The sequence below is a fragment of the Artemia sp. Qi Xiang Cuo genome, chromosome 15, assembly GCF_049724085.1.
Source record: "Artemia sp. Qi Xiang Cuo chromosome 15, ASM4972408v1, whole genome shotgun sequence".
Classification (NCBI taxonomy): domain Eukaryota; kingdom Metazoa; phylum Arthropoda; class Branchiopoda; order Anostraca; family Artemiidae; genus Artemia; species Artemia sp. Qi Xiang Cuo.
The window spans coordinates 33,696,716-33,717,285 of record NC_142808.1 but is presented as its reverse complement, the minus strand read 5'-3'; the positions used below and the strand labels follow the sequence as shown (position 1 = coordinate 33,717,285).

At 37.0% G+C, this 20,570-nt stretch overlaps 1 protein-coding gene across 2 annotated transcripts in view; it reads right to left on the bottom strand.

Annotated features, from left to right (window-relative positions):
- Positions 1–20,570, bottom strand: part of LOC148943588 (integrin alpha-PS4-like) — a 338,717-nt gene that overhangs the window by 13,023 nt on the left and 305,124 nt on the right. For both annotated transcript variants that reach the window (XM_089101816.1, XM_089101817.1), the window contains 2 exons: positions 14,839–14,984; positions 3,389–3,476 (listed from right to left, as the gene is read on the bottom strand). In XM_089101816.1, the coding sequence (XP_088957942.1) occupies positions 3,389–3,476; positions 14,839–14,984 (234 nt within the window). The remainder of the gene's footprint in view (positions 1–3,388; positions 3,477–14,838; positions 14,985–20,570) is intronic.

Below are 20,570 nucleotides of genomic sequence, written 5' to 3'. Positions count from 1 at the left end.
CATTCCAAAGCCTCGGAGGGTGCGCCGTCAGGCCACGCGTCATCTACAATGTGTGAATTGATCCTCGCTTTTTACCCCAGTCAAATTTAATCCGCGTCTATCCATTTAGAAATAAACTTTGGTTTGAGATGACTTCCTAACTACACAGTTTCTACTCAAAGCTAATCAACCAGCCTGCTAAAATTCCCCAAAATATTACACGAAAAGGGAAGGCCAAAAGATTACGAAGTATTTAAGAATAAAGGGGGGAGAGAGTATTCTCACTGTTTCTCACAGTCGGAATAATTGAACTTTAGCAAAAGAAAGGAAAAAAGACATTCATCTACTAATAAGGAACAAGAGCCCTAACAAACATCTCTTGAGATACTAAAATACATATTTTAAGTTTGATGCTGCTCTTTACTTTCCTGAGAACTCACACAACCATGGCAAGTTCAGCATTTCAAAGACTTTGACTGTTCTGAAGGTGAACCAAATACTCCCCTCCAATTGAAACTAATATTGTTCTATAAGAACATTCTGTCACTCATAACATTTAAAACTGACTGTCTAAAACCCACAACTGAGCAGAAGAAAAATTTTACCGCGTAGGAAAACAATTGGCTACGAACGATACAAAATATCAAAGGGACGAACAGAATAAGTTGCATGGACATTTGATTTTATACCGACCAGAGAGACGTGTCTGGTGTAATCTGAAAAGAAAACTGGTGGTATCAAAGCAATGCTATTTACCACCCAGAATCCAGATTGCCTACCATGCTTCTTCAGTTTCAGCCAGAGGCCACAAGACGAAGAGGAACGTAAAAGGTTAATTTTTAAAGGACATACAAGTGAGAGAAGCATTCCATTCAAACATACACTCAACTTGGGGTGTCAACTCATTAACACTTTGGGTGTCTTTGGAGGTGCAGGGACAGCTAAGGTCAAATGGTAGTACCAAACAACATTTGTGCAATAATTACTTGAAGTCTGTTGATTTGGGAGTCTATATTGCAATAGCGAATTTCTGATCAGCTAGTTCTGATGGCTTAAAAATACAACTTTGATGGAAATCAAAGACTATTTATGAAATATATACTCAATGGAATTTGGCTTAGGTGTTTTCACAAGTTGCAAAGTTAACCTTAGATCAGTAGGCTTGAAAAGATATAAGTACAGGGTTTGAAAAAAAATCAAACACCATTATTGAAATATGGAACGTGTTTCTTGTTAGGTAGAATAGCGACGCCGCAACCTTATTTATATACAATCATTAAAGTTTAAATAATTTAGGAGAATTTAGAAGGATAACTTTAAATTTAAACACAAACATTGAAGATTTCATTGAAGATGAACACCTTTTTATATTTAATTTTCTCTTTTCTTTATTTTAATTTTGATGGGCATTCAAAAACTTTTCTTTTAATAAAACCTCTTAAATTTTCCAGATCTTGTGATTTGGTTTATTTATTTTGGATAGATTAATATCTTAGATTATTCATAAGCCAATTGAGTATTAAGATTATATGATTTAGATATATAGATATTTAAAATAGATAGACATTTATTGGCTAAAGAACTATCACAAACCCTAGTGGGCCGAATTTGTATTTCTTAGTAAAAAAAATACAATAGCAAAATAATACAATAACAACACATAGTTACCACTGTAACGAAAACACAACAGGTAACAGTCAGAAAATACAAAATACAAAAGTCATATATATAGGTTATAATTATAAAATATTTTATAGGTCATAATATAAAAATAGTATCAAATAAAATAACCAAATATTCAAAAATAAAAAATTAATATATAAAAAACAGGTGAAATTTTTGACAAATTTAAAGGTTTTGAGTTTGGTAGATTTTATTTATACAAAAGGGAAGACAAGGTTTTTTTATAACGTAAGGTAGAAAAGGGTATGGGAGAAAGGACGGGGATGGGTTGGGACACTATACGGGGGTGGCGATTTCGTATGGATGAGTGGGCGGCTAGGAAAGAGGTTTTCAGTAGGGGGATTTATTTGTGCTGACTTCCCAGAACGGAGGCATACATTTTCTTCTGGACTCGAGGGTATCTAGTTTTGAAGTTTCAAGGAGGTAGGAATATGGGACCTTGCCTTCTTTATAAATAATCCTCAGGGCTCTTTTTTGAATATCTTCGATTTTTTTGGTTGCTTACATTGAGAGGCCCGGATGCCAGACAGGACAAGCGTACTCGACCAAAGGACGTAAAAAAGAAATATATACCTTTAGTAACTGAGATGGGAAGCAACTAAATTTATTCAGAAGTTTCAGAAGAAAAAGTAACACGTTTGCTTGACGGAGGATGTTATTTACATGATGTCCCACTTCAAATCAGAAAATATGGTAACACCTAGGAGTTTAAAGGAAGAAGCTGAAATCTCAGGAGGAATAGGAGGAAGGAAAAGAGGAGGGGATTTTGGGAAACTGACAGATAATATGGTGGATTTACGAAGATTAACCGTCATATCGAGAGATGAAGCCTCGCCAGCAATGTCATGGAGGATACCCATTGGATTGCTATAAATATTTTTATAACACGTCTCTGCAACTGTTAGGTCGTCGAAAAATTTCCCCCTGTCAGGGCAATCCATTGAAAGGCTGTTGGTCATGACAGAAAAGGGGGCCAAGAATAGTACCTTGGGGAATACCATTGTGAATACGAAGGTGCTTGAATAGCAATTTTGATATTTGACTGCCTGTGATCTGTTAGAAAGAAATGAGAAAACGAGCTTTACTAAAATTGTCTCGACCTGGAATTCATACAAATACATGTAAATGCTAGAAGGACTTATAAAAACGAAAGAAAAAAAATAACGAAAAAATCACACAACGCTACAAAACAAAATTAAAGTGCGATAACTATGAAAAAGAGAAAAGAAACGAAATCAAAATCACGATTTTAATGCACAAGACAAGCCAATGGAAAGTCGTGGATTGTTCTATTTTGACTTTCGAAACAGGTATACAACTCATCCATTTTCTTACTTAAATCAAAAATATAGTACCTCTGCGAAACATAAGAGCTTCTGAACCATATGGGAATACCCAATAAATATTTACAATACCGAAAACAATTGAACGAATTTGGCTACGTTCCTTTTACTAAGGCAATTCCATAAAAGGGGTTAAAAAGAGGCATGTGGCGAGAACATAGCGTTACAGAGACGACCGAGCGTAATTTTGTCAAATTGACCTTTAAGTCGTGCTAGCATACCGTAAGTTTTCCGCAGTTTTTCTTTAAGTGCTGGAGCATATAAAATGCTAAAAATTTTCAGTTGAGCATAGTACCTAAGGACATGACCCTGAGGACAAGTACAGCACAAGGAGGGTACGTGAACATGCTCAGGTACTTTACTTAAAAATTAAAAAAACTTACCTATTGGAGTCAGATTCCACTGTGCTATTTTCAGATACTTTGGCGAAGCTTTTTATTAGCACAAAATCATGCTTCTCAAGAGACTTTCCTGAAAAAAAATCCCCTTACAATAAATTCCTGATTATTCGCAGAATTGGTTGACGTTGCACAGTGAATAAGTGAATTCGAAGATAATTGGAAATGGGAAGAAACAAAAAAAATAACACAAATTTACTTTCAAACACATTTTTTTATTTCAAACTATTACACTGTTTTATGACCGTTACATTATAATCATTTATTCAGGCTGTGAAGTTTGAGAGGAAATACTCATAATGACTCGAGTCTCCAATGTCATTGCTGACTGTCTACATTAGCAACCCTTTTCGGTTTTGTTAGGGTTAACTGGAGAGTCTTTATCATGGTTACAGAATATAGCTGCAACCTAGTAAAGAACAAGCTCTAGCCGTAGTGACCAAAAACTAAAAGAATTTTTTTTGTAAAAAAAAACCATCTAGTGAGAAAGAATCACCCCTTGACTTAAACATATGAAATAATCATAGATGGAAACTTTTTTTTTGATAACTACATTCCCCCATTTTGAGCAACAAGGAAAATCTCTTTCAGCATAAGTTGGGGCGTTGTGCCCATTTCCTTTGTTCTTTTTTGCAACAGGAGATATCGTTCCAAACCAGTGGTCATATAATGTTAGAAGAGGGCTCATTTGAAATGAAATGGCCATATCTCGTGTTTTTTGTAAGCAATTGATTAAACAAATTGAACAAATGTTTCTGGAAAAGAAGTTTTTCAAAGAAAAGTAAAGAACCCTATTAATTTTAAGACCAGTAGTCCTACTAAATCCTACAATAGTTCAAACCTGAAACGACCAGAAGTTAATATTGAAAATTAAATAAAACCCAAAGTGAACAGAATTAAATAAACAATCATAGCCGACAAACATATAATTGGTACAAATACGGTTCTGCTAAGAGTGACTAATCAGGGATTAAATTGTATTGTGGCTGGCAATATTAATACCAATCTTCTGTCCCAATCTGAAAGAAGTGACCTATTTTTGGATGCTTTGCCTAGTGGCTATCAGTTAGTCAATAAAGACAAACAGTTTAAATACACTCATAACCTTGATGGTGCTAGTTCAAACCTTGATCATATTATAGTTTCAAACGGATCACTCATGATTTCTCCTGTCATTGTTTTGGATGATAAAATTGAGGATGATCACTTGCCTTAAACTGGTGAAATTGAGTCGCCTGCTCTACTGGCTTAAGCCAGTTCTTTTAACAATAATAAGTGGTTTGATAAGCCAAATTGGAAACGAGTAAATTCTGAAGTTTATTTGTATGTTCTTTGCTCGTTATTGTCAAGCCTGCAAGTGCATTTTAATCTTTTACAAACATCCGTAGAGTCACCGATAGCTAAAATTGACTTAAATTGTTACTATTACTAGCTCTTGCATTGTTTTAAGTCAGCTGCTTCAGCTTCAGTTCCTGTTGAACGTGTTAGATTTGGCACCAGAAAACCGTTGTAGAATGTCTGCCCAGAAGTGAAAAAAGCTAAACAACGCGCGAAGTTTTGGCTTCGCCTTTGGATTGCTTGTGATCGGCCCAAGTCTGGCAAAATATTTAAAACTAAGCACAATTCGGAACCTCAATTTAGATCTTCTTTTTGTCAAGCACCTGATTGCTTTTGATAGCCCCTTGGATCTGAAGTCTTGGTCCAATGTAATTAATAGCAGCAAGTGTTGCCTGCTACCGTTTTGATTATCAAAATCATTGATTTTGTTTCTCATTTTACTCGTGTTTTTTCTACATTTGATAATTCTATCCAGTCCATGTTTTCTTCCTTATTGCATAATACTATTCCTCAAGTTCTTCAGCAAGCCCATATATTGTCAATATCTGGTGGTGATATATGACGGGCTTTAAAAAGGGTTAAGCACTTAACAATAACAATAAGTGCCCATTAGTGTTAACACACATTCAGCTCCTATTCCAAATTTGTTTAGCACAATCGTTAATTCCAGATAGTTTTCTTTCGAGTATCGTAACATCAGTTTTGAAAAAAAAGGACGCAGATCATAGTTCCACTTATCGACCAATTAAAGTGTCTTGCTTCATGAGCAACCTGTTCCAGAATGCTGTATTGCCTGAAATTTTGACTAAATACGATTTTTCTGATTATCAATTTGGGTTTAGAGCTGGTTTTGGTTGTTCTCGAGCCCATCATGTACTTGGTAATTTGCTAGTCTCAGCAAAAATTAAAAAAAGGCCACTTTATTCTTGCTCGGTTGATATCTCGGGCACTTTTGACAATGTTGTACATTCACAAGCGCTTCATTGCTTAGTTTGAGCAGGAGTCAATACTTTCGTCAAAGAAGTTCTTCAATATTCGTATTTGCATTCGTTAGTTCGGTTGAAATGGATGCATGATATATCTGAGCCTATCTCAGTAAAGAAGGGAGTTATGTAAGGTGGTGTGCTGTCTCCATATATTTCTTATGAATTCCTATTCTTGTGAATTATATTATTTTTTTTTCTTTGTTTATTCCGCATTTATTTTATATTACGGGTTACTAATAAACTTACTTACTTTTTCACTTACTAAATAAATAAATTAATAAATTTTAAGACGAGTAAAACTTAAATTGAGTATTCAAATCAAGCTTAAAACGAACAAAAGTCACTACAAAAAAAGAGTTTAATTCGTTCCTGAAGGATAGTTATTTGACCTTTGAACTATTTTGAACAAAATGGATTTCAAATCTTAATCAAAAGCATTCGGGGAAAAAAGGAGCGGGGGCTGGTCACCATCCGACCACCCCTTCCATAAAAAACTTATATATTATCAGTAAGCAACATGCATATCTAGTAAACCTCGGGCTGTGGGATTTTTGTCAACACCAGAAGTTTTTTTTTTTTTTTTTTTTTTTTTTTTTTAATTTCAATATTCACGGCGCCAGGTATTTCAAAGTATCTGATATGCCGCTATTGATTTACCTCTTTCAATGGCCTCGAGGTTCTGAATGTCTATTGAACCTTCTTTTGAAGGTGTCAACAGAGGGATTTGCAGGGATAATATCCCCATGAAGATCGTTCCAGATAAGAAGTGCAACGCCGGATGAAGCTGTTCCTCAAGTACTCGGTTTTCGGCGTATCCTCTTTTAGATAATTGGACCGAGCTGTGTGCCTTCGTGTCTGCCTTGTCGGCTGGACAAAGGGGGGCACAATTCGAGAGAGCTCGTCTGAAGGAGGCAAATTCATGTGCTTGTAGAAAACAGCCATCGACGCTACATTAAACCTTTCATTTAGAGGCTGGAGCAACTCTTGTGTAGAGGCGCAGCCCGCCCTAGTTGCCCTATTCTGGATCTTCTGAAGTGGTGCCAACAGTGTTTTCGGGGCACAAGCAAATAGCGGGCATCAATATTCGGCTATGGGTCTGATGCAAGACTTGTAGAGTGGGATGACCGAGCTTGATGGAAGAAGGTTTTTGCAGCAAAGACTAACTCCCAGCTTTCTTGCGCAGGAGGTTCTCACCCGATCAAGGGGGTTGTTCCAAGAGAGATCGGTGGAGAAATGAATCCCCAGTAGACGAAGCTCGTCGACTCTCTTCATAGCTTCATTTTTAAAGATGAAAGTGGGGTGTTCACGTGGCACCTTTGATCGGGTAATTAGAAGCTCCTTTGTTTTCGATGCATTGAAGTTGATCATTCATGCATCAGACCACTTTTCAATTTTCAAAACATCAATCTGTAGGGAAAGGGAGGCTTATGTTGGGTCTTCGTGTTTAGGGACGGCTGATTGTGTCGTGGTATCGTCGGCAAAGTGATGCAGAGGGTTTGCGAGGTTGTCTCCCATGTCGTTTATGTAGATAAGGAAGAGCGTAGGTCCCAAGAAACTGCCCTGGGGTACCCCTGCTTTCACTGGATATTCGCGGGAAATAAACCCGTCAAGAATAACCCGCAGTGAACGATCGGAAAGAAAGCTCTCAATCACTTTTAACAGACATCCACGAACACCATACACATAGAGATTCTTTAGCAGGCCACAAGGCCATACTCTGCCAAAAGCTTTTGCAATGTCGAAGGATAGTAGCCTGATGTCGTATTCCGATGCAAGTCGTTCTATACCCCTCTGATACAGGGCCACAAGGCAGTCTAATGTTGAACATTTCCGGCGGACTCCATTTTGACGACCGCCTACGAGGTCATTTGATTCCAGGTACTGATGAAGTGTTTTATTGGAGACGCTCTCGTAGACTTTGCCAACACAGGAGAGAAGGCTAATAGGCCTGTAGGAGCCCACGCTCGGTGGATCGCCTTCTGCCTTTAGAGTAGGTATAATATGAGCGGACTTCCATGTTCCCTGGGAAGGTTCCGGAGCAAAAGCACAGCCGGAAAAGCAATGACAAGGGTCCAGCTAGTTCGGCACTGCAGGACTTGAGGACAACATTTGGTATGCTGTCAGGACCCGTGGCTTTGGTCAAATACAGATGTTGCACAATGCAAAGGATCTTGGGAGCAGAAAAATTCACGCGTTCCAGGACAGTGTCGGTTCGGTCGGAGAATTTTGGCACTTCTCTACCGTCATCGTCTAGATTCGAGGATTCGGCAAAAGCCTTAGCAACAGCTTCAGCCTTTGCCTGTGGATCTTGTACTACTGTCCCGTTAATCTGGAGAGAAGGACTTGCGGTCCCCTTGGACGACGGTAAAGCCTCCTTGACAATTTTCCACCGACTCTTTGCCAAAGCAACTTGAAGCTTGGTGGCGAATTTCTCCTTTTACTGAACCCGGGACTGCCGAATCGCTCGAACTGCATCTTTGCGCGCATTTATGAATGCAATTCTGTCTTCTTCGATCTTTGAAAGTAGCCATCGCTTGTGTGCCTTTTGCTTTGCTCGGATTGTCTTCTTACACTGGGCGTTGAACCAAGGTTTGTCCTTACTGGACACCTGGATCCGCTTTGAATGGATATGCTTTTCGACAGAGTCAACTATGGCCTGCTGGTACTTATCTGCAGCTTTCTCCGGGCCTTCCAGGAGGAAGGCTCTCCACTGCTGAGAAAAAATAGTGTTTCTCAAACCATCCCAATCACCTCTTTTGTATAGCCCGATTGTTCGTTCATGCTGTACTGGAGGCGGAATACGTAGGTTTCCAGGTGCAACGACGGCAATGTGGTCACTGGTGAAAGCATGAGCGTCTACCTTAAAGGAGTCAGGGTGATCTGTAAGGAATAGGTCAAGACGAGAAGATCTGTTTAGGCCATGATACGTGTCAAAATCGACAAGTTTTTCCAGCCCGTAAGAGAGAGATAGATCATACAAGTCCAACCCTTCCCTATCATTATTTTTGCTGCGAAGTCACACGCTATGATGGACGTTGAAGTCTCCATGAAGGATAATGGCAGACTTAGCGTACTTGCCCCGAATATATTCAAGGGAGGTTTCGAGGTAGCTGGTAATCTGGTAAGTTGGAGGGTTATACACGGTACCGACAATCACGGATTTATTTGGGAGAATAACGTTAAACCTCAGAACAACTTTACCTGCTTGTTCTGGTATGTTAAGGCATTTGTAAGATCTTTGGCTCTGTCGATAAGCAGCAACACCTCCTCCTCCGCACATAACATCGATAGGAAACTTTTAACCCTATCTGACTAGAGTTTTTTCCTGTACTGCATCCTCACTGCCCTGAATTTCTTGGTTTAGAATGGTCTCAGTGATGCACATGATAGTTATATGACCAAGTTATATGACCCTTGGACACCTCAAAATTTTAGTGGGGTACTTTTGCGGAAAAGAGGGGGGGGGGGGTAGTTGCACTCCAATCACTTTTGACTAAGAAAAAGGTCACTTACACTTCTGAATTCCAATCGAATAAGCCTCCTCCAAAGTTTATGGACCACCCCTTCCAGGCCTCTGGGAAAAAATGGAACTTACAGCCGTAAATCCTTGGGCCAAGCGGGCTATTGTTCAATTTTTTTTAAGGATAGGTCCCTCCTCTAGTGATGGGAGGGAGGTGGGGGGGGGGTAAACTCCGAAAAAAAAATTCTGATAGACCCGGAACTTATATGTAACTTTGGGTTAAGGGGACCAAAATTTCAAACAAAACAAAAATATTGCTTCCCCTCAAAATACAGTCCCAAAAAAGACTATAAAATTGCCCAACACTTTTTTCTCATCGACTTCAAACGTAAGGGACTATTTCAGAAACTTGGGGGGGGGGGGGGGTTCAGATAATTCGATATTTGAAATTGAAAGTTTTTGTATCCTTTTTAAAGGCCGAAAGCTTATGGAGACAATTAACTTCCATTTTGGTTCATTTTCTGCTATCTGACCCTCCTCTAACCCCAATGATATTAATTACAATTTTGAGATATATATATATATATATATATATATATATATATATATATATATATATATATATATATATATATATATATATATATATATATATATATATATATATATATATATATATATATATATATATATATATATATATATATATATATATATATATATATATATATATATGTATATTATATATATATATATACCGTAAGGTATTCCAGACCATATATTTTGCTTATATTTAATATTGGTTAAATATTCCAAAATTTCTTCTTTTCTTCGTTATTTTTGTTTATCATAGTTTATCTGCAGCGGCTCAATTTTGCATGTGGAGGGAATATCCCAGGGGGGATTTTATAGGGGGATATTTTCCAGGGGAAATTTCCGCGGGACAATAAGCCTTGAACCGGAATGGACTAACAAGGGAGAAAACTAATGAAAATACATTTGGCGAAGAAAAAAGAGCACAGCAAAGCTCAGCAGTCTTAATATGTTTAATACATATCTAAAGCCTAAAACCGTTTCTTGAACGTGCTAGAAGAGAAAATAGAGAAGTAAGATTAAGAGGGACAAACTTCAACATTGTTCAAAAGTGTTTTACGTACGGTATAGCTTTGATAAGCAATCTGTAGTGGAGGTTACGAATGCACCTAATTTAGAGTCATCAGCGAGCATCATAACACGTTTTAAGGAAAATGCGGGAGAAAAGTTTCACCGTAAACCCGAGTATGCAGCAGTGCCGCAAAATAAATTAATCGTGAGTTTGGTTTCTGAAAGTAGTCAGTTTAACCCGGAAAAACCTTGCAATTCAGGATCGCGTTCAGGATCTTCATCCTCAATTGAATCTTTCTTTAGTGTAGTGGAGGAGCTTAGTAGTGATAAGGAAATGAATGGGATGAACAGTGAAACTCCGGTTATTAAACCAGTTGGCCATCTGAGACAGAAGAAGAAGTCGGTTAGTGGAGCCTAAACAGCTATTTAAACAGTCGCAACCTATTGGCTCAGATAGCGGATAGGATAAGGATGGCTATGGTGCAAAGTACGAGTGTTATTTATCGCATTGGAATGCTCAGGGTTTTTCATATCTTACAGGAGAGTTTTGTGAAATATGAAAATTAAATGTGATGATTTTTCAGTTGTATAATTAGTAAAAACGTGGCTGGAAAAAGAGGAGAAAATAGAAGGTTTTTCTGATTTTGGATCTCAAAGCAAGCGTTCGTAGAGTGATAGAATTTATGGAGGCGTTGCATTATTGATAACGAGAGATGACGAAATATATCTCGGTTGAAAAGTTTTTCTTGCAATCTAGTATGGGTGCGCGTATCCTTCGGTTGTAACTCGTTTATTTTTTGTTAACTGTATTTACCGCCGAAAACTAACACTTACAGTGATGAAGATACCTGGGAGATATTAGAAAATGATATGGATCGTTCTTCAAAACAGTTTCCGTCCGATTATTTTATTTTCTAGAGAATTTTAACAGATATACAGACGAGGACGAAGGAGCCCGTGAAGAGGAGGTGGATCTCGAACTGGAACAAGTGAATGGAAATTACATGATTGAGTCGTTGATAATGAGGAGGACGAGTAAGGATTGCAATCGGAGAGAGAACAATTGGGGTAAAAAATTATTGGATTTTTGTGGTAAATTTGGTTATTTTGAATAGGATGACAGGGAAGGATAAACGAGAGGGGGATTGTATATGTTTCTCGGGTAGACGTCCAAGTGTTATAGATTATGGGGTTGTTAGTCTGGGGCTTCTTTCTTGCTGTGTGAATTTTGAGGTGATGGCGCTGGCTGGATCGGATCACATGCCTATTAGGATTGAATTAAGAGGGGAAGGATGGGCTGAGAGCTGGAATAAAAAAAAATTAGGGTTAAGGGAATGATGGGTAATGAGTTTTGATGTATGCAAGGATTAAGGTTTGATAATGATGGTGAGGAGAAGTTGAAAAAGGTATTAGTTGAAGATAAAGGGCTGGATTCATTTATTCAGAAGAGCCAGAAAATGGCAAAGGAAGGGGACATACCGGGATCTATTGAATTTTTGACGGGGATTTTGTAAAAGATAGGAAGTAAGGTGGCACGTAGGAGAAACAATGGTAGGAGTACTGGTTTGATGAGTTTTTTTTGCAAGGAATATGAGGAAAAGAAGAAGGAGTTTTTAGAAGCTTTTAGAATGTTTAAGGCTAGTAGTACAGTTGATTTAGAAAAAAGTTACAGGTTTCTAGGGAGAAGCGAAGGGGATATAAAAGGCTACTTAAGTGGAAGAAGAGATGTTTAGAAAAGGAAGAGAGTAAAAAAAAACAGGAAAAGATTAGCGTAAATGATGCAACGTAGTTCTGGAAGTTAGTTAGGAAATCAACAGAAAATATAAGGTTGACCAATTCAGTCCCTCACGCCCATACCTGGCCAGAATACTTAGAACAAAAATACGAAGAGATATGCACCAAAGGGGACGAAGAGAGATCTGATGAGGAGATAGATAGTTTAGTAGAAACTTTTTGACATTGAGTTGGATTCAGAGGATGCTTAATTACTGAAGCCGGTTGGACAGGAAGAAACATGGCATGCCCTAAAAACATGAGAGGAAATCAGCACCGGCCATCGACAGAGTACCAACTAAGCTGTTGAAATGGTCAAGAGCATGGAGATTACCAGTGCCATCGATATTCTTTGCAATTCTAAGAACAACTTTGTGGCCGCAAAACTGGCAGATATCGGTTATGATCCCATTATTTAAGAAAGGAGAAAGAAACCTACACAAGAACTCCAGGGGGATAAGTCTTGGTACGTCTATTATTAGGTTATTTTGTAGAGTGTTGTCTAAAAGGATGGATAAATGGTTGCATTGTAAAGGTAGATTAATGAATGTCAGTCAGTGTTTAGGAAAAACTATAGTACAATAGATCAATTTTTTGCTCACAGGTTTTAGTTAGTAAATATACGAGGTATAGAAAAAATAGACTTTATACGGCGTTTTAGGACATTAGTGGAGCATTTGATGAAGTTTCAAGGAGAATTCTGAAAGAGGTGCTAGTGAAATTAGGATTGTCAATTAGGTTAGTAAAAGTTATAATGAAAATGCATGAGGTGGTTGGAGTAGTAATGAAGGTAGATATTTCTTATTCTATGCCAGTTTTGAGTAAGGTAGGCCTTGAACAGGGATGTACTCTATCATCACGTCTGTTTTCTCTTTTTTTAACGATATTTAGGAGTATTTTTGAAATATAAATGTGCCTATGTTAAATTTAATGTCGCTAGAGCTGTTTTGTTTATTATTTGCTGATGACGTAGTATTGCTTGTAAATCGGCTCCGGATTTCTGGAAGAACAAAAAGACACCTCTATTCAGGAGTGTAAGTTTGGCTCCAAGTTTACAAGTTCAGGAAGGTGGAGTGACCAGGTACAAATGGCGATTTGGACGAATCGGAAAGCTTCATGGACGTTACTGAGGAGCCCCCTTAGGCATCTAGGACCTGCAGATATTAAGCTACAGACGATAAATTTTGAGACGAAAGTAAGTCCAATATTGAATTATGGTGACGAAGTTTGGGAAATGAAAAAGGGGGAAACAGAGAGAATATATTTAGGACATTCCAGGAGAGTTTTAGGGATAAGTGGGAAATTTAGTAGTTTGGTGTTAAAGGGTGACCTAGGATTGTTTCCATTGAGTGTAATAGACGGATTAGAATGATAGGATACTGGAAAAGGTAATTGGTTTACCGAATAACAGGTTAGGTGAGATCAATTTTAAATAGTTGTGGGTTATCAGGAGTTTGGAACGAAGGGAAGGGGATATAGGACTGGAAGTGGAATATGTAGCAAAATCAGTAAAGGGTGTGCTGGAGCATCAGGAGATTCAGAAATGGCAGTGAAAAGTCACAGCCTCGGCGTCTCCTGGCGTTTACCGGCAATGGAAGGAGGCTTGGGGATATGATATTTATTTTAAAGCGGGTTTAAACAGTGAAGAAATTATGTGGTACATATCAGGGAGGGATAATTTTCTAGCACTTGGAGAAAGGAGAAAATATTTAGGGAGGACAAGCGTAGCGAATGGTCCTTACTTATGCCCTATGTGTGGAGAAAACGTGGAGGGTCTACTTCACTTCGTGGCCCTTTGTCCCGAATTTCAGGATTTAAGGAAATAATCATTTTCCGGTAATGTGGGGACAAGTGAGTGGATGGTATCAATAATGGGATCGAAATATTATGGAAAAATAAGAAATATTACAAAATATAAAAACTGGGAATGACACATAGAGAGAGATTTTTGTAAGGGGGGGGGGATGAGTGCTTAAAATAATGTTGAATGTTTGTACACTGTTTTTCTGGTTGGTTGTTATTTTTTGGTAGCCATGGTCCTTGTGGCTTTAGAGCATTAAATAAATATCTATCTATCTATCTATTTATTTTTTTGTTATTATTATTTTGTGTGAGAGCATTGTGTGTTATAATGGTAGTATGTACCTTATTTAGTGTGTGTTATGCTGTGTTATTAGTATGCTACGGTAATCGTTGCTGCTATGTATGTTTTTATTAATCCAGTAAATGTTTTTTTTTTCTTTTGCTATGGCCTGATGAGGCTTTTGTAACAATAAATATCTTTCTGTCTATCTATCTATCGGTTTAGTAACAGCAGAGATTTAAGAGTTAGAGGAATTTTATTTTTAAAACGTCACAAAATTGTTTTCTTCTTTGTCATGTTTACTTCTTTTAGCTATGCTACTGAGAAATTATCGAAATTTGTATGCTTTTAAGCTCTTTTTTAAGGTCTTTTTGTTTTGTTTTTTTGTGTGTTTTATAAGAAAGAATCGTTGATGATTTGAATTTTATTTATAGCCTAGGTTATAAACGTGCGAAAAAATATATAGATACTACAGTAAAAACCCAAAGATTTAACTTCTATTACTGGAAATCGAATATCGATTATAATGATCCTTTATAAGTCCTAATAAACGATTAGGACTTCCTCTTCAATCTTTTGAAAAGAAAGTCTTATCCAGTAATAGATGTCCTTTTTAATCCTTTTCAATGGGTCATTTAAATAGCAGTTCTAAATTACAAAGGGAGAGGGGGAAGAAGGAATTACGACTTACTAATGTAGAAAGGTCTAAAGATCCCTTCAAGGTCTATGAAGTAAATTTGTTCCCCGTAGATATCCTTGAATGTGCAAATATACTGATCACATACAGCTTTTGATCCTTCAGTACAGTCCAGTTTGAAGGCTGAAGTAGGTATTTGACTGAAAATAGACAAATAAATTATAAATTTGAGACAAACAAAGAAGCAAATAGATAAATAAAATTGCTAATAAACATATAAATAGATAATCCAAATAAAGAAAATGTTAAATGTTAACTCTCAATAAAAGGACACCCAGTCTTTCAGGAAAAAAGCGTCTAACACAAGCGCTATGTAATAATAAAAAAATAGAGTAACTTAAGAATCGAAAGCTTTATTGGTGAGCATTTGCTTTCAATGCTAACATTTTCTAAAATGCAATCAATCAATAAAAAGCTTGCAATTGTCTTAGCCCCCCCCTCAGAAAAAGACAAATCTGGGATGGCTTATCTGACTCAGGTCCCATTTTAGATCTCTGACAAGATCTCTGACCCAGGTATCAGTTTACTTTGAATGGGTTAGGAAAACGATTAAGCTAGGTTAGAAAGATTGACCTGGATATATATATATATATATATCACATATATATATATATATATATATATATATATATATATATATATATATATATATATATATATATATATATATATATATAATATATATATATATATATATATATATATATATATATATATATATATATATATATATATATATATATATATATATATATATATATATATATATATATATATATATATATATATATATATATATATATATATAGTATATATATATAGTACCGGAATTACATTAGCTTTACCGCCAGGCCTTAGTACGGCTACGTAGCAAGCTTGTATACTTATTTTCATTGTCGCTTGTCTTCTACCCGAAGACATTCGTAAGTTCTTCTTGATTTCATGGCGTCACTGTTGGTTTGTTACAATTACCCTGGGAAAATAAATATTCTTCCTTGAATTTTGACCTATCTAGATTGTTTTTGTGGCCAGAAATGTCAGTATGCCAGTTTTAAGAAAAAAAAAAACTGTGTAGCTGCTTTCGATCCTGGCGGAGTATATGTATTCGTTATTCTTCTGTTTTAAGTCATGATATGTCAAATAAGCAATGATAATTGAGTTAAGAAAATCTGACGTGAATTTAATTCCGCCATCATGTTGATACAAAGTACATATATTCGTTTTTTCTTCTGTTTTAGGTCATGAGGTGTCAAATAAGCAATAATTATTGATTTAAAAAAGTCTGGCGTGAACTTAATTCGGCCTTGCTGGTAATGAGCAAAGAGTAGTCCATTTTATAGGATTTTTTGGAGCTCATTGTGATTCTCACTGTTGCTTCGCTTCTATCAGCAGATTTCATTTACGATTCAATGTATTCCTTGTGCTGCTGGTTGTCAAATTTCTTCTAGCGATAGATCTCACTTGTGCTTCATTTCCTGCATCATTACCTCCAACTTCAAAATCATGTGTTCCATTGCCTTTACCCTCTGAGATATCTAAAATACGGTATGGCACAATCATTGTTTTACTCTTTAGCTTCAATTAACAGGGTGGTAAATCAGCAATATCGGTTGGATTAAGAATAGTGTCGTGAATTCGTTTCCTCCTTCCTGCTTAAAACGTTCCTTATTCAATCGCAATTTTCTGAATCATCTAAACTCTGCAGTAGAATAATTGTCATGTTATTCTTTAGTTTCATGTCACACTGTCGTTTAAAATTAAATTTAACTTGTTGCTGTTTCTTGTTCCAGGTCTCTTTCTTTAGCAAAATAATCTATTAATACACAGCGGCTTTCTATTTACAGAACTTAGTAAATGAAAATATAGATAGAAAAATGGGTATAATATTTGAATAAAGCAGTTGAACAAAAAAGAAAACAAACGACGAACTTTAAATAATGGAAATTCGAATTTTTTGACTGCACGCCCGGGAGCTTAAAGGCTCTACTGATCTTAAAACTATTCAAGGAATTTACCCCCCTCCCCTCAGAAAATACATTCTCCCCAGGAAAATACTCCCTGTTAAATATCATCCCGGAAAGTACTTCCTGGAAAATATCCCCCCAGAAGTTTACCCCCCCCCCCGGAAAATACCCTCCAGAAAGTCCCCACGCAGATAATACCCCCACGGAACATACTCACTCTAAAAATACCCCCCGGAAATACTCCTCCCCTCCCCCCTCCCGACCGTAACTGGTTAGCCTCCAATCACTTTCGACTTATAAAAAAAGACTAGAACTATCAGTTTCTGATCTAATGAGCACCCTCCAGAGTGTCTGCGACCATGAGGTAAAGGTATTGATGGAGAAGGGGCAGTCCCCCTCCTATGCTGAATAAATTCTGCTCGATTTGGGGTTTAGTGTTACTGTTTACTTTCAAAGTAACAGCGTAGACCGGAAATTCTCCCAGAAATCATAAGGCAGTAGATATCAACTTCACATTTGTGATGCGTTTTTAAAGTTTCTTTCCCCCCAACCCACCAAATAATGCTCCCTCCCCCCCAAAAACAAATCCTAGTTACGACCCCGGAGTTATACATCAATCTCTACCTCCACCCTCCCTTAGTCTCTCTAAGATAAATACAGAACTAATTCTGTATTTATCTGATGGCTCAATGAGAGCTGGGATGTTTTGGCATTATAATGCGCCCTTTAAGGTAGCTCCCTCCCTCCCTAACTACAAAAAAATCAGAGAACCCCGTTATAGAGAAAACTTATAAAGTGCCTTTTTAAGTCTTGTAATTTGTCCATTGATTACAGATAGTTTTTGTTATTGGGAAATATAAGGACATTTTTCGCAGGGGAGTTTCCTGCAGGGGGAGGGGATTGTCTCGGGCAATTTTTTGTGGAGTGAAAAATTTCGGGAATAATTTCCTTTCAGCGGGGGTTTATTTTCCTCGTAAGAGATTTTCCGGTGGGTTATTTTCCTGGGGGGTATTTTCTGGCGGGTTGTTCTCCGCGGGGAGGTGGGAGGGGTATTCAGGGGGGAATATTTTCCGGGGAGAGCCTGAGACAATTTGTCCGATTCTTTAAATAGGAGGAAAATACCCCTTAAAACTCAAGAATCTTGATGAAAAGCACACAATCAGGTTCAGCGTACCGGGAAACCCTACTGTAGAAATTTCAAGCTCCTATATACAAAAATGTGGAATTTTGCTATTTTGGCCAGAGGACAGATTACGGATGTATGTTTATTTTTTTCTGTTTTTGTTTTCTCCAGGATTCGCATTCGAATGGAAATTAAAAGATCTAATGTCTTTTTTAAGTGACAAAAAATATTGGAGGGAAACTGGCCCCTTTCCCACGCCCATTTATTTCCCAAAATTATCTGATCTAAATTTTCAGATACCCATTTTGTTAAGTATAGTTGAAAGATCTAATAAATATGACTTTAGGGGTAAAATCCCCAGGAGAGGCCAATAAGTTATGAAATTTGCCCATTGTTTACGTATAGTATTTGTTAATAGGAAGTGTACATAGATTTTTTTTTGGGCAGAGGTTGCTTGTGCTTGGGAGTAGTAATGCATCTATATATTTAAAGCTTAGAAGCCTGAGCCATGGATATGTGTGCAGTTTCACGGGTACATTGGCATACCACGGGCAGTCATCTATTACTACAGACAGTACATGCCTTACCAGACAGGTTTATGAGGCAACACCTATTTTCTGGGCCAATCAGAGATGTTTCTACTAACGGTACTCCATATGCGATAACTTGATTAGTATAGTAATCGGATTCAAATATAAGGAATGATTTTCATTGTGGTTTCATATTAGTAAGAGACTCGAATTCAGAGAGAGAACAGTTTATTATTATTTGAGACGATATTAGCAAAAAAAAATGAGTGGTACGTTTACACTATTGGAGCTTGATGGTGGAACAGGCAGCGGCAATGATACAGGGGTGAGAGTACCAAACGTGGCAGTGGAAATTACACGAGGATGTAGACTAAGCCTTGAATGGGACGATATGTATGCAAGATATGTGATATCATTGAGCAAATTTAAATTGGATGAGCAATTATGCTTTGCAGCGAAACTGAACATTGTGCATATAAACAGACTTCAAGCTGCATTAGATACACTAGTGAAATATATCACGACAAGACAAATTTATAAAGTGGATTTGCTTTTAAACAAACACTAGCTTAGAAATGTAAGACTATGATTTTTTTTCACAAAAAAAGTGTTATTCAAAGAGGATTTATTCTTATTTCTCTCTTTATCCCACTGAAGCTATTGATCATAGCTCAGTTTTATTTCGGTGGTGACAGAGTCAACACATGAAAAAATGTTCCATACATGTCCACTATGCATGTATACACTGGGCAGCTGGTCATCATGTGAGAATTGACATTGATTGATGAGAACGATGAAAAGAGCAGTTTTTGCAACCCGTGTAAATTGCATAGAGGATATGCAGCAAAAATTAAAGGTTGTAATTCCTGCCTTGAAGGGGTCTGTGACTCTCATCCTAGAGGACACCTACGCTCTAATTTCCATTATGATAAATGTAATCAGTGGGAGAATACATATCCTGGTATGATTGGAAAGAATCCTAAACGTGATTTAGTTTATTGCTAAGATATTGGTATCGTCGTGGCTTCAGATTGATTTGGGAGGAGGAGCCAGGTCTACGATTCAACTGTTGGAACAACAAAAGAATTTGGTTTCTACGTCATCGTTGTGAAGCAATGGCTACTATGATTATAAGCCTACTGATTTCTATTTGGCTATTACGGAGTGTGATTCACCACTTGAGGACACTGTATGTGACATGGCTTCAAATAGGCAAATTGAAATATGCGAATTTTACAATATGAATGAAAACAATATCATTGACTATACAATCAGACATGATAAGAGTGAAGTTACATTATAGTGTAGAAAATGTGACCCAGACATTGCAGCACATCAGGATCAGTATACAGTGAATTCAGATGATCTACCCGCATTACTTGTTCTCGACGAACACCTATACGTAGTAGAAGAAGAAATCTAAAGAGTAGAAAAGTCGTTTTTATCATGTATATGCATTATTTTTATTAATAAACAATTTTGCATACACTTTTGGAAAATTTTATTCTTAGGGCACTAAAATCAATATTAAAAACATTAAAAAAGTATATTTTCCACTACGAAGTCGTTCAATGAAGGAAAGTCAATGTAAATGCTGAGAAACTAATGCTGAGAAGCATAGCCACGACATCTGAACATGAAAAAGAGTAGTGCATGAAAGCCACATGTCTTAGCCGTTAAATCCTGTACTCTCTTCTGATTTTGAATAATAGTTTTCCCACTGCTTTCAATAAAGTTGTTGATGTGTGGATTGTAGAATTTATATGAGAGGCCAAGAGCATCAAAAAATTCGATATTTTTCGCTGTTTTAAAGATACATAGCCTATGGCCTGTCTTCAAAGTCGATGGACTGCTATTAATAATGATTAGGGTATTGTTAACACTTGGAATTTTTTCAATAAAGTTCGATAGTATGCAATAGGATTTTGAAATGGGACATGTATAAATCCATATTAAATACGTTGATTGTTTGGTTTGTTTTCATGGTGCAAGGTCTAGTAGAACACTGCCGTCGGGTGTGATTTCCCAATAGGTTTCAAATTGAATCGATGGTATTAGTGTGATAATTTCAGTCAAAGCATTGGCAAATATGCACTCTAAACGTACATT